This window comes from Pipistrellus kuhlii, unplaced genomic scaffold (assembly GCF_014108245.1).
Source record: "Pipistrellus kuhlii isolate mPipKuh1 unplaced genomic scaffold, mPipKuh1.p scaffold_m20_p_193, whole genome shotgun sequence".
Classification (NCBI taxonomy): Eukaryota; Metazoa; Chordata; class Mammalia; order Chiroptera; family Vespertilionidae; genus Pipistrellus; species Pipistrellus kuhlii.
This window is the reverse complement of record NW_023425508.1, coordinates 5,001-25,000: the sequence shown is the minus strand read 5'-3', so window position 1 is coordinate 25,000 and position 20,000 is coordinate 5,001. Positions and strand designations below refer to the sequence as shown.

The window sequence follows — 20,000 nt, the reverse complement described above, 5'->3', positions numbered from 1 at the left end:
TGGACTGAAAGGTCCCGGGTTCGATTCCGGCCAAGGGCATTGACCTTGGTGGCGGGCACAACCCCAGTGGGGGGTGTGCAGGAGGCGGCTGAGCGATGTTTCTAACTCTCTACCCCTCTTCCTTCTTCTCTGTGAAAAAATCAGTAAAATATATATTTTTTTAAATGTATTTTTTTTTTTAAAAGAAAATTATAACTAAATAAAGTTAAGGGCCAGTTCATCGGAGCGTGGCCTGGACGGGTGACGCCTGCTGCTGTCCCTTTGCAATTGTCTTCCTTGATATCAGATTTGATGGGGAATTTATCTATTTTTCTTTCTTAAACTTTAAAACAATTATTTTTTTCATTTATTTCAGAGAGGAAAGGAGAGGGACACAGAGATAGAAACATCAGGAATGAATTGTAAATAACTCACGATCAAAGAAAAACTTACAATAGAAAGTAGAAACTAGAATTAAATCTATATCGTAAAAATTTATATTAAAATAGACAAAAGTGCAACTAAACAGTGAAAGCAGGGTAATCCAACCCTTAAATGCACATTTTAGAAAATAACCAAGGCTGAAAAACTAAGTATCTTAGCATCTGTATAAAACATTGATAATGAGGAATAAATTAAACCTAAAAGAGGTCAAAGGAATAAAAAGAACATGGCAGAATTCCATAATTTTAAAACAAATATGCAGTCTGGCAATAAAAAATATATGTGTTAGAAAAAAGCAGAACAGCCCACAAATGACATAATTGTCTGTATAGAAAATCTGAAATCTCAGGAACTAATATTATACTATGTGGATTTAACAAAATTACTGGATACAAGGTCAAACTCATCGAATCAATTACATTTCTAACGTTGCATATCAAAACAAGCAATTAGAAAATAAAAAATTTGAAGGACACTATTTATAATAAAAAAAATAGGTTACCTGAAATGAAATAAAATGGAAAAAGACGCCCCCTGTCCCAGGACCCCTTGCTGTTCATTAGCCCAATTTTCTGCTGCGCCTCCCGTCCGTTCCGGGTGGGGCCGTGGGGCCGCGGGCTCACCTGTGCGGTGGTGGCCGCTGCCGGCCGGCCGGCGTCATTGTGGGCACAGGCTTCCGGGACCCACCGCACGTGGTAGCCGCTGGGGCCGGGGCCTGCAACGGAGAACAGTTCCGGTCACGTCCCCCGCAGCCCCAGGTTTCTAACTCTCTCTCCCTCGCAATTCCTCTCTGAAAAGAATAAAATAAAACAGCCGAGACCGGTTTGGCTCAATGGATAGAGCGTCGCCTTGGGAACTGAAAGGTCCCGGGTTCGATTCCAGTCAAGGGCATGGACCTTGGTTGCGGGCACATCCCCAGTGGGGGGTGTGCAAGAGGCAGCGGATCGATGACTCTCTCTCATTGATGTTTCTAGCTCTCTATCTCTCTCCCTTCCTCTCTGCACAAAATGAATAAAACATATTAATAAAAAAAAGAATAAAATAAAACAAGGTAAAATAAAAGAAAGTAAAAGTAAAAGAAAAATTAAAATAATAAAATAAAAGAAAATAAAGTAAGAAAATAATAAAATAAAAGATAAATAAAATAAAATAAAATAAGAGTAAAGTGAAGGAAAATAAAATAATAAAATTAAGTTAAATTAAAAGTAAAATAAAATAATAAAAGAAAAGAAAGTAAAAAAAGTTTAAAAAATGAAATAATAAAAGAAAAGAAAACTAAATAAAATAATAAACTGAAATAAAATAAAAGTATATAAACTAAAATAAAAGTAAAGTGAAAGAAAATAATAAAATTAAATTAAAAAGAAAAGAAAAGAAAGTAAAAGAAAATAATAAAATAAAATAAAAGATAAATAAAATAAAATAAACTAAAACTAAAGTGAAAAAAAATAATAAAATTAATTTAAATTAAAAAGAAAAGAAAATAATAAAAGAAAAGAAAGTAAAAAGTTTAAAAAATGAAATAATAAAAGAAAAGAAACTACATACATCATAAACGGAATCAATAACCGTATATAAACTAAACTCACCCGTAACGGCCAGACATCACACATCCACCCCACCGGCTCACTCCATCACTCCCAGCGCACCCCATCCACTACCCTCAACTACCCGTACCGTGCCGGACCCTACCTCATCCACTTCCTTTCCTTCCCCATCCACCTACCACTCTCCCCGCCAACCCCAGTCCAAACAGTTTCCCCCTGCCCTCCTCCCAGCACAGCCCCCTACCCTCCCTCCTACCACTGCCCTCCATCCCCGTCTCTCCGTCCCCTCCACCGTACCGTGCAGGGCCCTCCCCTTCCCTGCCCTTCCCAAGTCAATTAAAAAGTAAAATAAAAGAATCCGTGGAACAGGTATGGCCGGTGAGGATGACAGGAGAAGGGGGCGCTGTGAGGAGCGCAGTCTGACCCTCGGACCCTGACCCGCGGGACCCGGAGCTGCGCCCGGAGCCGCGCGCACCTGCCGTCCTCTTCCAGGACAGCGTGGCCTGCAGCCGGCCGTCCTGCAGGAAGGGGGCGCCGATCTCCGCCCCGGGGGCCGGCCCGCAGCGCTGGGAGGCGGGGGGCTGCGGCCGAGTCTCGCCTTCGTCTCCGCTCCTCCCTGGCGGCTCTTCTGCGACCAAGGACAAGGGTCTGCGTCAGGGGTGGGCAAACGCGGAGTCCCCGGAGCCACACAGCCACCGGACAACGGCTGAGATGTCTTCGGAGACACACACGGCTTAAACATAAAATTCTTCTCATGCCACTTGGAACCATTTGTGCAGATAAAGAGCAAGGGGCCCTGGGACACACTCACCCAGGCCGAAGCCGGACGATTTGTGCTGATAAAGAGCAAGGGGCCCTGAGACACACTCACCCAGGCCGAAGCCGGACGATTTGTGCTGATAAAGAGCAAGGGGCCCTGGGACACACTCACCCAGGCCGAAGCCGGACTATTTGTGCAGATAAAGAGCAAGGGGCCCTGGGACACACTCACCCAGGCCGAAGCCGGACGATTTGTGCTGATAAAAAGCAAGGGGCCCTGGGACACACTCACCCAGGCCGAAGCCGGACGATTTGTGCTGATAAAGAGCAAGGGGCCCTGGGACACACTCACCCAGGCCGAAGCCGGACGATTTGTGCTGATAAAGAGCAAGGGGCCCTGAGACACACTCACCCAGGCCGAAGCCGGACGATTTGTGCTGATAAAGAGCAAGGGGCCCTGAGACACACACTCACCCAGGCCGAAGCCGGACGATTTGTGCTGATAAAGAGCAAGGGGCCCTGAGACACACTCACCCAGGCCGAAGCCGGACGATTTGTGCTGATAAAGAGCAAGGGGCCCTGGGACACACTCACCCAGGCCAAAGCCGGACGATTTGTGCAGATAAAGAGCAAGGGGCCCTGGGACACACTCACCCAGGCCGAAGCCGGACGATTTGTGCTGATAAAGAGCAAGGGGCCCTGGGACACACTCACCCAGGCCGAAGCCGGACGATTTGTGCTGATAAAGAGCAAGGGGCCCTGAGACACACTCACCCAGGCCGAAGCCGGACGATTTGTGCAGATAAAGAGCAAGGGGCCCTGAGACACACTCACCCAGGCCGAAGCCGGACGATTTGTGCTGATAAAGAGCAAGGGGCCCTGAGACACACTCACCCAGGCCGAACGCCTCTTAGGACGATTTGTGCTGATAAAGAGCAAGGGGGCCTGAGACACACTTACCCAGGCCGAAGCCGGACGATTTGTGTTAATAAAGAGCAAGGGGCCATGGGACACACTCACCCAGGCCGAAGCCGGACGATTTGTGCTGATAAAGAGCAAGGGGCCCAGAGACACACTCACCCAGGCCGAAGCCGGACGATTTGTGCTGATAAAGAGCAAGGGGCCCTGGGACACACTCACCCAGGCCGAAGCCGGACGATTTGTGCAGATAAAGAGCAAGGGGCCCTGGGACACACTCACCCAGGCCGAAGCCGGACGATTTGTGCTGATAAAAAGCAAGGGGCCCTGAGACACAGACTCGCCCAGGCAGCGGTGTTTTGGGGAAGAGCCACACTCCAGGGGCCAGAGAGCCGCCTGTGGCTTGCCAGCTGCAGTTTGCCTGTCCCTCTCCATTCCTCTTTGTCAAGAATCAAGAAAAGAAAAGAAAAGAAAAGAAAAGAAAAGAAAAGAAAAGAAAAGAAAAGAAAACAAAAGAAAAGAAAACAAAAGAAAGTAAAAGAAAACAAAAGAAAGTAAAAGAAAACAAAAGTAAAAAAGTAAATTAAGAAAATAAAATGAAATTAAAATAAAATAAAATAAAATAAATTAAATAAGACAATAAAATAAAAGTAAAATAAAATAAAAGTAAAATAATATAAAGTAAAATAATAACATAAAGTAAAATAATAAAATAAATAAAATGAAATAAAATAAAATAAAAGTAAAATAATAAAATAAAATAAAGTAAAAGAAAATAAAGTAAAAGAAAACAAAAGTAAAAAAGTAAACTAAAATAAGAAAAGAAAATAATGAATTAAAATAAATTAAACTGAAATAAAATTAAAATTAAAATAATACAATAAAATAAAAGTAAATAAAAGTAAAATAAAATAAAAGTAAAATAAAATGAAAAAAGAAAATAAATACAATAAAATAAAAGTAAAGTAATATAAAGTAAAATAATAACATAAAGTAAAATAATAAAATAAAAAAAATAAATAAAAAAGTAAAATAATAAAATAAAATAACCAATGGAACAGATATCCCCAGTGAGGTTACCTATGTTATGTGTCAGAAATTATGCTGAATCCGTCCGGCGTGGCTCAGGGAGTGAGCACCAGCCTAGGAACCAGGAGGTCAGGGTTCGACTCCCGGTCAAGGGCGCAGGCCCGGGTTGCAGGCTCCGTCCCCAGTGGGGGGCGTGCAGGAGGCAGCCGGTCCGTGATCCTCTCTCCTCATGGATGTTCCTGTCTCTCCCTCTCCCTTCCTCTCTGACATCAATTAAAAAAAAAAGTGAATCAACCCTAACCGGTGTGGCTCAGTGGATAGAGCGTCGGCCTGCGGACGGAAGGGTCCCGGGTTCGATTCCGGTCAAGGGCATGGACCTTGGTGGCGGGCACATCCCCAGTGGGGGGCGTGCAGGAGGCGGCTGATGGGTGTTTCTCTCTTATCATCGATGTTTCTCTCTCTCCCTCTCTCTTCCTCTCTGTAAAAAAAAATCAATGAAATATACTTTTTAAATTTGGATAACAAAGAGAAGGGGGTTGTGGGGATTTTCTGCAGGCGCTGAGAGGGGTGGGGCTGGGAAAAGGGGACGGGGGGATGGGGGGAGCCGCCCGGCCTGGTGGGGGGGACGGCGGGGAATTTGGGGGGCAGGAGGAGCCAGGAGAAAGCATGCAGGCGCACACTCGGGATGTGTGAGCTTCAATAGCTCAGAGGCCCTTTGGCAGAGCTGAGGAGCAGGAATGCGGCTCAAGGGCCCTCGAACTGAATGTTGGGTGTGATCGGGTGTGTCCTGCACCCCAGCTGCTGCCCTGGCATTCGCCCACCTCTGACGTGTCCCCCTGCAGATGGAGGGAGGCCTCACCGGCCAGGGGCTGGGACCCGTCCCACTCCCTCTCCCCCTAACCACCATCCTGGGACCCAGAGCTGTCCATCAGAGACCCCCCCAGACCCAGGCCCTCGACCCCACACATGTGCTGGGGCAGCACCCAGAACCCAGGGAGGGACCATTTCCTACCAGGTCACAGCGTTATTTTATTTTTTAAAATATAGTTTATGGATTTTTTTTTTTTTTACAGGGAGGAAGGGAGAGGGAGAGAGCGTTAGAGACATCCATCCGCTGCCTCCTGCACGCTCCCCCTGTGCCCGGTGCCCCCGGGCGGCTGCACAGGGACACACACTCTCTGTGCCCCCGGGCGGCTGCACAGGGACACACACTCTCTGTGTCCCCGGGCGGCTGCACACGGACACACACTCTCTGTGCCCCCGGGCGGCTGCACAGGACACACACTCTCTGTGCCCGGTGCCCCCGGGCGGCTGCACACGGACACACACTCTCTGTGCCCCCGGGCGGCTGCACAGGGACACACACTCTCTGTGCCTGGAGCCCCCGGGCGGCTGCACACGAACACACACTCTCTGTGCCCCCGGGCGGCTGCACACGGACACACACTCTCTGTGCCCGGTGCCCCCAGGCGGCTGCACACGGACACACACTCTCTGTGCCCCCGGGCGGCTGCACACGGACACACACTCTCTGTGCCCAGTGACCCGGGGCGGCTGCACACGGACACACACTCTCTGTGCCCCCGGGCGTCTGCACACGGACACACACTCTCTGTGCCCAGTGACCCGGGGCGGCTGCACACGGACACACACTCTCTGTGCCCCCGGGCGGCTGCACACGGACACACACTCTCTGTGCCCCCGGGCGGCTGCACACGGACACACTCTCTCTGTGCCCCCGGGCGGCTGCACACAGACACACACTCTCTGTGCCCCCGGGCGGCTGCACAGGGACACACTCTCTGTGTCCGGAGCCCCCGGGCGGCTGCACAGGGACACACACTCTCTGTGCCCCCGGGCGGCTGCACAGGGACACACACTCTCTGTGCCTGGAGCCCCCGGGCGGCTGCACAGGGACACACTCTCTGTGCCCGGTGCCCCCGGGCGGCTGCACACGGACACACACTCTCTGTGCCCGGTGCCCCCAGGCGGCTGCACATGGACACACACTCTCTGTGCCCCCGGGCGGCTGCACAGGGACACACTCTCTGTGCCCGGAGCCCCCGGGCGGCTGCACACGGACACACTCTCTGTTCCCGGAGCCCCCGGGCGGCTGCACAGGGACACACACTCTCTGTGCCCCCGGGCGGCTGCACACGGACACACACTCTCTGTGCCCCCGGGCGGCTGCACACGGACACACACTCTCTGTGCCCGGTGCCCCCGGGCGGCTGCACAGGGACACACACTCTCTGTGCCCCCGGGCGGCTGCACAGGACACACCCTCTCTGTGCCCGGTGCCCGCGGGCGGCTGCACAGGGACACACACTCTCTGTGCCCGGTGCCCCCGGGCGGCTGCACACGGACACACACTCTCTGTGCCCGGTGCCCCCGGGCGGCTGCACACGGACACACACTCTCTGTGCCCCCGGGCGGCTGCACAGGACACACACTCTCTGTGCCCCCGGGTGGCTGCACACGGACACACACTCTCTGTGCCCCCGGGCGGCTGCACACGGACACACACTCTCTGTGCCCCCGGGCGGCTGCACACGGACACACACTCTCTGTGCCCCCGGGCGGCTGCACACGGACACACACTCTCTGTGCCCCCGGGCGGCTGCACACGGACACACACTCTCTGTGCCCCCGGGCGGCTGCACACGGACACACACTCTCTGTGCCCCCGGGCGGCTGCACAGGACACACACTCTCTGTGCCTGGAGCCCCCGGGCGGCTGCACAGGGACACACTCTCTGTGCCTGGAGCCCCCGGGCGGCTGCAAACGGACACACACTCTCTGTGCCCGGTGCCCCCGGGCGGCTGCACAGGACACACACTCTCTGTGCCCGGTGCCCCCGGGCGGCTGCACACGGACACACACTCTCTGTGCCCCCGGGCGGCTGCACAGGACACACACTCTCTGTGCCCGGTGCCCCCGGGCGGCTGCACAGGACACACACTCTCTGTGCCTGGAGCCCCCGGGCGGCTGCACAGGGACACACTCTCTGTGCCTGGAGCCCCCGGGCGGCTGCACAGGACACACACTCTCTGTGCCCGGTGCCCCCGGGCGGCTGCACACGGACACACACTCTCTGTGCCCCCGGGCGGCTGCACAGGACACACACTCTCTGTGCCCGGTGCCCGCGGGCGGCTGCACAGGGACACACACTCTCTGTGCCCGGTGCCCCCGGGCGGCTGCACACGGACACACACTCTCTGTGCCCGGTGCCCCCGGGCGGCTGCACACGGACACACACTCTCTGTGCCCCCGGGCGGCTGCACAGGACACACACTCTCTGTGCCCCCGGGTGGCTGCACACGGACACACACTCTCTGTGCCCCCGGGCGGCTGCACACGGACACACACTCTCTGTGCCCCCGGGCGGCTGCACACGGACACACACTCTCTGTGCCTGGAGCCCCCGGGCGGCTGCACACGGACACACTCTCTGTGCCCGGTGCCCCCGGGCGGCTGCACAGGGACACACTCTCTGTGCCCGGTGCCCCCGGGCGGCTGCACACGGACACACACTCTCTGTGCCCCCGGGCGGCTGCACACGGACACACACTCTCTGTGCCCCCGGGCGGCTGCACAGACACACACTCTCTGTGCCCGGTGCCCCCGGGCGGCTGCACAGACACACACTCTCTGTGCCCGGTGCCCCCGGGCGGCTGCACAGGGACACACTCTCTGTGCCCGGTGCCCCCGGGCGGCTGCACACGGACACACACTCTCTGTGCCCCCGGGCGGCTGCACAGACACACACTCTCTGTGCCTGGAGCCCCCGGGCGGCTGCACAGACACACACTCTCTGTGCCTGGAGCCCCCGGGCGGCTGCACACGGACACACACTCTCTGTGCCCGGTGCCCCCGGGCGGCTGCACACGGACACACTCTCTGTGCCCGGTGCCCCCGGGCGGCTGCACAGGGACACACACTCTCTGTGCCTGGAGCCCCCGGGCGGCTGCACACGGACACACACTCTCTGTGCCTGGAGCCCCCGGGCGGCTGCACACGGACACACACTCTCTGTGCCCCCGGGCGGCTGCACAGGGACACACTCTCTGTGCCCGGTGCCCCCGGGCGGCTGCACAGGGACACACTCTCTGTGCCTGGAGCCCCCGGGCGGCTGCACAGGGACACACTCTCTGTGCCTGGAGCCCCCGGGCGGCTGCACAGGGACACACACTCTCTGTGCCTGGAGCCCCGGGCGGCTGCACAGACACACACTCTCTGTGCCCGGTGCCCCCGGGCGGCTGCACAGACACACACTCTCTGTGCCCGGTGCCCCCGGGCGGCTGCACAGGGACACACACTCTCTGTGCCTGGAGCCCCGGGCGGCTGCACAGACACACACTCTCTGTGCCCGGTGCCCCCGGGCGGCTGCACAGGGACACACACTCTCTGTGCCCGGTGCCCCCGGGCGGCTGCACAGGGACACACACTCTCTGTGCCCGGTGCCCCCGGGCGGCTGCACACGGACACACACTCTCTGTGCCTGGAGCCCGGGCGGCTGCACAGGGACACACTCTCTGTGCCCGGTGCCCCCGGGCGGCTGCACACGGACACACACTCTCTGTGCCCCCGGGCGGCTGCACACGGACACACACTCTCTGTGCCCCCGGGCGGCTGCACACGGACACACACTCTCTGTGCCCCCGGGCGGCTGCACACGGACACACACTCTCTGTGCCCCCGGGCGGCTGCACAGGGACACACACTCTCTGTGCCCCGGCCGGCTGCACACGGACACACACTCTCTGTGCCCCCGGGCGGCTGCACACGGACACACACTCTCTGTGCCCCCGGGCGGCTGCACAGGGACACACTCTCTGTGCCTGGAGCCCGGGCGGCTGCACACGGACACACACTCTCTGTGCCCCCGGAGCGGCTGCACACGGACACACACTCTGTGCCTGGAGCCCCCGGGCGGCTGCACAGGGACATACACTCTCTGTGCCTGGAGCCCCCGGGCGGCTGCACACGGACACACACTCTCTGTGCCTGGAGCCCCCGGGCGGCTGCACAGGACACACACTCTCTGTGCCTGGAGCCCCCGGGCGGCTGCACAGGGACACACACTCTCTGTGCCTGGAGCCCCCGGGCGGCTGCACACGGACACACACTCTCTGTGCCTGGAGCCCCCGGGCGGCTGCACAGGACACACACTCTCTGTGCCTGGAGCCCCCGGGCGGCTGCACAGGGACACACTCTCTGTGCCTGGAGCCCGGGCGGCTGCACAGGGACACACTCTCTGTTCCCCCGGACGGCTGCACAGACACACACTCTCTGTGCCCCCGGGCGGCTGCACACGGACACACACTCTCTGTGCCCCCGGGCGGCTGCACACGGCCACACACTCTCTGTGCCTGGAGCCCGGGCGGCTGCACACGGACACACACTCTCTGTGCCTGGAGCCCGGGCGGCTGCACAGGGACACACACTCTCTGTGCCCGGTGCCCCCGGACGGCTGCACACGGACACACACTCTCTGTGCCTGGAGCCCCCGGGCGGCTGCACACGGACACACACTCTCTGTGCCTGGAGCCCGGGCGGCTGCACAGGGACACACACTCTCTGTGCCCGGTGCCCCCGGGCGGCTGCACAGGGACACACACTCTCTGTGCCCCCGGGCGGCTGCACAGGGACACACACTCTCTGTGCCTGGAGCCCGGGCGGCTGCACAGGGACACACACTCTCTGTGCCCGGTGCCCCCGGGCGGCTGCACAGGGACACACTCTCTGTGCCCCCGGGCGGCTGCACACGGACACACTCTCTGTGCCTGGAGCCCCCGGGCGGCTGCACACGGACACACTCTCTGTGCCCGGTGCCCCCGGGCGGCTGCACAGGGACACACTCTCTGTGCCTGGAGCCCCGGGCGGCTGCACAGACACACACTCTCTGTGCCTGGAGCCCCCGGGCGGCTGCACAGGGACACACTCTCTGTGCCTGGAGCCCGGGCGGCGGACAGGCGGGCGCGGGGCCGAGGGCCGGGGACTCACTGTGGCTGGCGGTGGGGCCGAGGCTGAAACGCAGGGGGACCCGGGGGCTCTTGAGGATCCGCTGGCCCCAGAAGGCCACGGCCTGCAGCTCCACTCGGCCCACGGCAAGCGGCGGCAGGCCCTCCAGCAGCACCGCGGTCTGGGCCTGCGGACAGACGGGCGACGGTCACGGCCAGCCTGCCCCGGGCCCCGCAGGCTCCTCAGCCCAGGAGCTGTCCGAGCTCACCCTGTCTCCCCGGTTCTGATTCTTATTGATTCTTGTTTATTTTTTTAATTACTGCTCACAGACAACTGTCTGAGCTCACCCGTCTTCCTCTGTGTTTTATTTTTATTTTTACTTTTCAATTATTTTTTTAAATATATTTTACTGATTTTTCGCAGAGAGGAAGGGAGAGGGAGAGAGCGTTACAAACATCCATGAAGAGAGAGAAACATCGACCAGCTGCCTCCTGCAGGCCCTCCACTGGGGATGTGCCCGCCACCCAGGTCCATTCCGGTCAAGGAATCGAACCCGGGACCTCTCAGTCCGCAGGCCGACGCTCTATGCACTGGGCCACACCGGTTTGGGCTCATTTTTATTTTTTATTTTTTAACAATTATCATTATTATGTGTGAACTAAAATAATAATACAATAAGATAAATTAAATTAAATAACACCCAAACGGTAACACAACTAAATACCAGTGGTGGCTTCTGGAGACCCAGTTTATCATTGTAAATGGCACAGATGCTCGGCCAGTGTGGCTCAGTGGTTGGGCATCGACCTAGGAACCAGGAGGTCCCTGTCTGATCCCAGGTCTAGGGCACAGGCCAGGCTGCGGGCTCCATCCTGGAGGGGGCGTGCAGGAGGCGGCCGGTCCATGATTCTCTCTCCTCATGGATGTTTCTCTCCCCCCCCCCCTCTCTCTCTCTCTTCCTCTCTCTCTCTCTCTGCTGTAAAAATATATACATGGGGCGGCCGGAGGAGGGTGATCAATGAACGCAGAACCGTCCGGCCGCCCCGTGTCCGTCCTGGAGGATAAAAGGCTCATAGGCACAGGGTCCCCTCGACTGGGAGTCTGACCAGCAGGCAGGCCGGCCGAGCACTCACGTACCCTCCCCCTGGCCAGGCTGGCCATTCAGGCACCGGGCCTCTAAGATAGATAGATAATAGATATAGGTATAAGTATAGATATTTAGTTATAGATATAGATATAGATATAGTTATGGATATGGATATGGATATGGATACATATAGGTATAGGTATAGGTGTAGGTGTAGGTATAGCTATACATATATAGAGATAGAGATAGAGATAGAGATAGAGATAGAGATAGAGATGGATATGGATATGGATATAGTTATAGATATAGATATAGAGATAGCTATAGATATAAGTATAGATATAAGTATAGATATAGGTATAGGTATAGGTATAGGTATAGGTATAGGTATATAGATATAGATATGGATATGGATATGGATATAGATATAGATATAGATATAGATATAGATACTGAGTGGCCAGATTATTATACATTCAGAGACCATCATCCTCTGGCCACTGAGTGTATTTTTTCCGTTTAACCTTTGCTGCTGAAGGAATTAATGGATCCTCTGATTAAGAGGTCCAACCATCTCCTGTTCCTCCCCCCTCCCCCCAGCCTCCCCACCCCAGGGTCTGTGTCCTCGCCAAAGCATCCACGCACACACGTCCCTGGCTGGCCTCTGCCCTCCCCGCTCCGGCCTCCCCTCTGAGGATCAGAAACGGGCCAGGTCCCAGGACCATCACCCCCTCACCCTGTCCATCGCCCCCTCACCCCGTCCATCGCCCCCTCGCCCCATCCATCGCCCCCTCGCCCCGTCCATCTCCCCCTCACCCTGTCCATAGCCCCCTCACCCGGTCCATCGCCCCCTCACCCCGTCCACCGCCCCCTCACCCCGTCCTTCTCCCCCTCACCCCGTCCATCTCCCCCTCGCCCCGTCCATCGTCCCCTCGCCCCGTCCATCTCCCCCTCACCCCATCCATCTCCCCTCATCCCATCCATCTCCCCTCACCCTGTCCATCGCCCCCTCACCCTGTCCATCGCCCCCTCACCCGGTCCATCGCCCCCTCACCCCGTCCATCTCCCCCTCACCCCGTCCATCGCCCCCTCACCCCGTCCATCTCCCCCTCACCCCGTCCATCGCCCCCTCACCCCGTCCATCTCCCCCTCACCCCGTCCATCTCCCCCTCACCCTGTCCATCGCCCCCTCACCCCGTCCATCGCCCCCTCACCCTGTCCATCGCCCCCTCACCCCGTCCATCTCCCCCTCACCCCGTCCATCTCCCCCTCACCCTGTCCATCGCCCCCTCACCCCGTCCATCTCCCCCTCACCCCGTCCATCGCCCCCTCACCCCGTCCATCTCCCCCTCACCCCGTCCATCGCCCCCTCACCCCGTCCATCTCCCCCTCACCCCGTCCATCGCCCCCTCACCCCGTCCATCGCCCCCTCACCCCGTCCATCGCCCCCTCACCCCGTCCATCTCCCCGTCACCCCGTCCATCGCCCCCTCACCCCGTCCATCTCCCCGTCACCCCGTCCATCGCCCCCTCACCCCGTCCATCTCCCCGTCACCCCGTCCATCGCCCCCTCACCCCGTCCATCTCCCCTCACCCCGTCCATCGCCCCCTCACCCCGTCCATCGCCCCCTCACCCCGTCCATCGCCCCCTCACCCCGTCCATCGCCCCCTCACCCCGTCCATCGCCCCCTCACCCCGTCCATCGCCCCCTCACCCCGTCCATCGCCCCCTCACCCCGTCCATCGCCCCCTCACCCCGTCCATCGCCCCCTCACCCCGTCCATCGCCCCCTCACCCGTGCATCGCCCCCTTACCCCGTCTGCCGTCTTCCTGCGCCTCTTCCTGGCGGGCTCGGGGGACCCCCGGGCGGCCCAGCCCCAGGAGACCCTGTAGTGGTGCACGGGCAGGTCCAGCTGCCGGGGCCCGTCCCAGGCCAGGGTGACCGTCACCCGGCCGTCCTCCCCGCGGGTGGCGTTGGCCAGCCGGAGGCCCGAGGGGGCTTCGGGGGCCTCAGGATCTGAAACCGAGGGAGGGGGTGGGCGTGGGACCCCAGCATGCACCACAGGGCACAGGGCACCCCGCTGTCCATACGGTGTCCCCCCAAAGTGTCCACACGCTGGGGACGATGACGAAGGCCGTGTTCGTTAAAACCAGAGGCCCAGGGCGTGACATTCGTGTGCGCGGCCTCTAGTTCTGATTATAATACAAGAGGGCGCAGGCCAGGCCGAGGGGCCCCCCGGGGCAGGATCGGGGCCGGGGAGGGCCGGGGAGGGCCGGGGAGGCGGGCCGGCCGGGGAGGGACCGACAGGGGGCTCCAGGGCGTGTCCGGCCCGTCTTGCTCAGTCCCCATCGGCCGGACCCCAGCAGCAAGCTGACCTGCTGGTCGGAGCGTCTGCCCCCTGGTGGTCAGTGCGCGTCATAGCGAGCAGTTGAGTGGCCTCCTGCACACCTAATGGATGTCCAGGAGGAGGAGGATGTCCAGGATGGAGGACAAGAAAGAGGAGGAGGAGGAGGAGGAGGAGATGGAGGAGGAGATGGAGGAGGAAGAGGAGGAGGAGAAGGAGATGGAGGAGGAGGAGGAGGAGGAGATGGAGGAGAAGGAGGAGGAGGAGGAGGAGGAGGAGGAGATGGAGGAGGAGGAGGAGGAGGAGGAGGAGGAGGAGGAGGAGATGGAGGAGGAGGAGGAGGAGGAGATGGAGGAGGAGGAGGAGGAGATGGAGGAGGAGGAGATGGAGGAGGAGGAGGAGGAGGAGGAGGAGATGGAGGAGGAGGAGGAGATGGAGGAGAAGGAGGAGGAGGAGGAGGAGGAGGAGATGGAGGAGGAGGAGGAGGAGGGGCTGCAGACTCACCCCGGAGGACCGGAAGTGCTTGCTGGGTGACCCCTAGGAGGATGGGGGGGGCAGACTCACCCCGAGAGGACCGGAAGTGCTTGCTGGGGGGCCCCCTGGGAGGATGGGAGTACATTCACCCCGGGAGGACCGGAAGTGCTTGTTGGGGGGCCGCCTAGGGGGATGGGGGTGCAGACTCAACCCGGGAGGACCGGAAGTGCTTGCTGGGGCCCCCTAGGGGGATGGGGTGCACACTCACCTCGGGAGGACCGGAAGTGCTCTCTGGGGGACCGGGAATGGGGGTGCACACTCACCCCGGGAGGACCGGAAGTGCTTGCTGGGGGCCCCCTAGGGGGATGGGGGTGCACACTCACCTCGGGAGGACCGGAAGTGCTCTCTGGGGGACCGGGAATAGGGGTGCACACTCACCCCGGGAGGACCGGAAGTGCTTGCTGGGGGCGGTGAAGCCGCGGGTCCCGTGCACGTTGACGGCCGCCACGCGGAACTGGTACCAGCGCCCCGGCCGGATGTCCGCCAGCTGCGCCCGCTCCTCCGTGGTCTGCGGGTGGGAGGTCACAGGGGTCAGAGGTCAGAGGCTCAGGGACCGTTATCCGCGCGGCTCCCGGGGCCTGTCCTCCGGGTCACGGGGACACTCAGGGTGCAAGTCGGACTGTCCTAGTGCGGCCACAGCGGGCACCCATGGGAGCAGGGAGGGTTCTAGGCCGGATTCTGGGCCAAATTTCCATTTTTTATTTCTATGTTTTTTCGGAAGAGGAAAGAGAAAGACAGAAACATGGATGTGGGAGGGACACGGCGATGGGTGGCCACAGCCAAGGTCGGTGCCCCTGACCGGGAATCGAACCCAGGACCCTTTGGTCAGCGGGCCGGCGCTCTGACCGCTGAGCACCCCTGGCCAGGGTGCTTTTTGTTTGTTTGTTTTTTACAAAACGGGTACAGAATGGAACGAACCCTATCCAGTGAGGGGGCTTTTGAAAAGCACATAAGCCGAAACCCGGGTGGCTCAGTGGATAGAGCGTCGACCTGCGGACTGAAAGGGCCCGGGTTCGATTCCGGCCAAGAGCATGTACAATACATTGGTTGTGGGCACTTCCCCGCTAGGGGGTGTGCAAGAGGCAGCTGATCGATGTCTCTCACTCATCGACGTTTCTAGCTCTCTATCCCTCTCCCTTCCTCTCTGTACAAAATCAATAAAATATATTTTAAAAAAAGAAAGGAAGGAAGGAAGTGGATAGGCCAACCGGTGTGGCTCAGTGGATAGCGCGCCGGCCTGCGGACGGGAGGGTCCCGGGTTCGATTCCGGTCAAGGGCCTGGACCTCGGTGGCGGGCACATCCCCAGTGGGGGCGGGCAGGAGGCGGCGGATGGATGGTTCTCTCTCGTTGATGTTTGTAAGTCTCTGTCCCTCTCCTTCCTCTGTAAATAGATTCTTTAAAAAAGGTTTGAAAAGAAAAGAGAGTGGGTAGTGTTTACCTCGCTGCTCCCCCTCCAGAGCCGCTGGCAGGCGTCTGTCCAGGCCCCGGGCCCCGGGCGGAATAGGAGCGCACACTCACACTGAGGAGACTCGGACATAAACCGCTTCCTGATCGCGTATCGGAACCACACCGGCCCACATAGGCTCTAACCACTGACCCACACCAGCCCACCCAGGCTCTAACCACACCACTGAGCCACACCAGCCCACCCAGGCTCTAACCACTGAGCCACACCAGCCCACCCAGGCTCTAACCACTGAGCCACACCAGCCCACCCAGGCTCTAACCACTGAGCCACACCAGCCCACCCAGGCTCTAACCACTGACCCACACCAGCCCACCCAGGCTCTAACCACTGACCCACACCAGCCCACCCAGGCTCTAACCACTGAGCCACACCGGCCCACCCAGGCTCTAACCACTGACCCACACCAGGCCACCCAGGCTCTAACCACTGAGCCACACCGGCCCACGCAGGCTCTAACCACTGAGCCACACCAGCCCACCCAGGCTCTAACCACTGAGCCACACCGGCCCACCCAGGCTCTAACCACTGAGCCACACCAGCCCACGCAGGCTCTAACCACTGAGCCACACCAGCCCACCCAGGCTCTAACCACTGACCCACACCGGCCCACCCAAGCTCTAACCACTGATCCATACCAGCCCACGCAGGTTCTAACCACTGGACCACACCAGCCCACCCAGGCTCTAACCACTGAACCACACCAGCCCACCCAAGCTCTAACCACTGATCCATACCAGCCCACGCAGGTTCTAACCACTGGGCCACACCAGCCCACCCAGGCTCTAACCACTGAACCACACCGGCCCACCCAGGCTCTAACCACTGAACCACACCGGCCCACGCAGGCTCTAACAACTGAACCACACCGGCCCATATAGGCTCTAACCACTGAGCCACATCGACCCACCCAGGCTCTAACCACTGAGCCACACCGGCCCACACAGGCTCTAACCACTGAGCCACACCGGCCCACCCAAGCTCTAACCACTGAACCACACCGGCCCACGCAGGCTCTAACCACTGAACCACACCGGCCCATATAGGCTCTAACCACTGAGCCACATCGACCCACCCAGGCTCTAACCACTGAGCCACACCGGCCCACCCAGGCTCTAATCATTGAACCACACCGGCCCACCCAGGCTCTAACCACTGAACCACACCGGCCCACCCAGGCTCTAACCACCGAGCCACACCGGCCCACCCAGGCTCTAATCATTGAACCACACCGGCCCACCCAGGCTCTAACCACTGAACCACACCGGCCCACCCAGGCTCTAACCACCGAGCCACACCGGCCCACCCAGGCTCTAATCATTGAACCACACCGGCCCACCCAGGCTCTAACCACTGAACCACACCGGCCCACCCAGGCTCTAACCACCGAGCCACACCAGCCCACGCAGGCTCTAACCACTGAGCCACACCAGCCCACCCAGGCTCTAACCACTGAGCCACACCTACCCACGTAGGCTCTAACCACTGAACCACACCGGCCCCCGTAGGCTCTAACCACTGGGCCACCCCGGCCCACCCAGGCTCTAACCACTGAGCCACACCGGCCCACCCAGGCTCTAACCACTGAGCCACACCAGCCCACGCAGGCTCTAACCACTGAGCCACACCAGCCCACCCAGGCTCTAACCACTGACCCACACCGGCCCACCCAAGCTCTAACCACTGATCCATACCAGCCCACGCAGGTTCTAACCACTGGGCCACACCAGCCCACCCAGGCTCTAACCACTGAACCACACCAGACCACCCAGGCTCTAACCACCGAGCCACACCAGCCCACGTAGGCTCTAACCACTGGGCCACACCAGCCCACCCAGGCTCTAACCACTGAACCACACCGGCCCACCCAGGCTCTAACCACTGAGCCACACCGGCCCACCCAGGCTCTAACCACTGAACCACACCGGCCCACGCAGGCTCTAACAACTGAACCACACCGGCCCATATAGGCTCTAACCACTGAGCCACATCGACCCACCCAGGCTCTAACCACTGAGCCACACCGGCCCACACAGGCTCTAACCACTGAGCCACACCGGCCCACCCAAGCTCTAACCACTGAACCACACCGGCCCACGCAGGCTCTAACCACTGAACCACACCGGCCCATATAGGCTCTAACCACTGAGCCACATCGACCCACCCAGGCTCTAACCACTGAGCCACACCGGCCCACCCAGGCTCTAATCATTGAACCACACCGGCCCACCCAGGCTCTAACCACTGAACCACACCGGCCCACCCAGGCTCTAACCACCGAGCCACACCAGCCCACGCAGGCTCTAACCACTGAGCCACACCAGCCCACCCAGGCTCTAACCACTGAGCCACACCTACCCACGTAGGCTCTAACCACTGAACCACACCGGCCCCCGTAGGCTCTAACCACTGGGCCACCCCGGCCCACCCAGGCTCTAACCACTGAGCCACACCGGCCCACCCAGGCTCTAACCACTGAGCCACACCAGCCCACGCAGGCTCTAACCACTGAGCCACACCAGCCCACCCAGGCTCTAACCACTGGGCCACACCAGCCCACCCAGGCTCTAACCACTGATCCATACCAGCCCACGCAGGTTCTAACCACTGGGCCACACCAGCCCACCCAGGCTCTAATCACTGAACCACACCGGCCCACCCAGGCTCTAACCACTGAACCACACCGGCCCATATAGGCTCTAACCACTGAGCCACATCGACCCACCCAGGCTCTAACCACTGAGCCACACCGGCCCACCCAGGCTCTAATCATTGAACCACACCAGCCCACGCAGGCTCTAACCACCGAGCCACACCAGCCTAACCACTGAGCCACATCGACCCACCCAGGCTCTAACCACCGAGCCACACCAGCCCACGCAGGCTCTAACCACTGAGCCACACCAGCCCACCCAGGCTCTAACCACTGAACCACACCGGCCCACGCAGGCTCTAACCACTGAACCACACCAGCCCACCCAGGCTCTAACCACTGGGCCACACCAGCCCACCCAGGCTCTAACCACTGATCCATACCAGCCCACGCAGGTTCTAACCACTGGGCCACACCAGCCCACCCAGGCTCTAATCACTGAACCACACCGCCCCACCCAGGCTCTAACCACTGAACCACACCGGCCCATTTAGGCTCTAACCACTGAGCCACATCGACCCACCCAGGCTCTAACCACTGAGCCACACCGGCCCACCCAGGCTCTAATCATTGAACCACACCAGCCCACGCAGGCTCTAACCACTGAGCCACACCAGCCCACCCAGGCTCTAACCACTGAGCCACACCTACCCACGTAGGCTCTAACCACTGAACCACACCGGCCCACGCAGGCTCTAACCACTGAACCACACCGGCCCACGCAGGCTCTAACCACTGAACCACACCGGCCCACCCAGGCTCTAACCACTGAGCCACACCGGCCCACCCAGGCTCTAACCACTGAGCCACACCGGCCCACCCAGGCTCTAACCACTGAGCCACACCGGCCCACCCAGGCTCTAACCACTGAGCCACACCAGCTCACGTAGGCTCTAACCACTGATTCACACCGGCCCACGCAGGCTCTAACCACTGAACCACACCGGCCCACGCAGGCTCTAACCACTGAACCACACCGGCCCACCCAGGCTCTAACCACTGAGCCACACCGGCCCACACAGGCTCTAACCATTGAACCACACCAGCCCACATAGGCTCTAACCACTGAGCCACACCGGCCCACACAGGCTCTAACCATTGAACCACACCAGCCCACACAGGCTCTAACCACTGAGCCACACCGGCCCCCCCCCCCCCCCGTAGGCTCTAACCACTGGGCCACCCCGGCCCGCACTCACCTGGGCCACGGTCCGCCAGGGCGTGGCGCCGTCCTCGCTGGGCAGCGGGCCGGCGTTCCAGCGCCCCTGCACCACGT

The 20,000-nt window shown here is 59.3% G+C and overlaps 1 protein-coding gene across 1 annotated transcript in view; it reads right to left on the bottom strand.

The window, feature by feature from the left end:
* ANOS1 (anosmin 1) overlaps positions 1-20,000 on the bottom strand; it is a gene marked incomplete at its 5' end in the record, with an annotated part of 26,525 nt that overhangs the window by 3,518 nt on the left and 3,007 nt on the right. Inside the window, 6 exons of the mRNA XM_045583585.1 lie at positions 1,047-1,138; positions 2,446-2,598; positions 10,684-10,828; positions 13,541-13,743; positions 14,984-15,113; positions 19,924-20,000. The exon at positions 19,924-20,000 is cut by the window's right edge and continues 108 nt beyond it. Coding sequence (XP_045439541.1) covers positions 1,047-1,138; positions 2,446-2,598; positions 10,684-10,828; positions 13,541-13,743; positions 14,984-15,113; positions 19,924-20,000 — 800 coding nt within the window. The remainder of the gene's footprint in view (positions 1-1,046; positions 1,139-2,445; positions 2,599-10,683; positions 10,829-13,540; positions 13,744-14,983; positions 15,114-19,923) is intronic.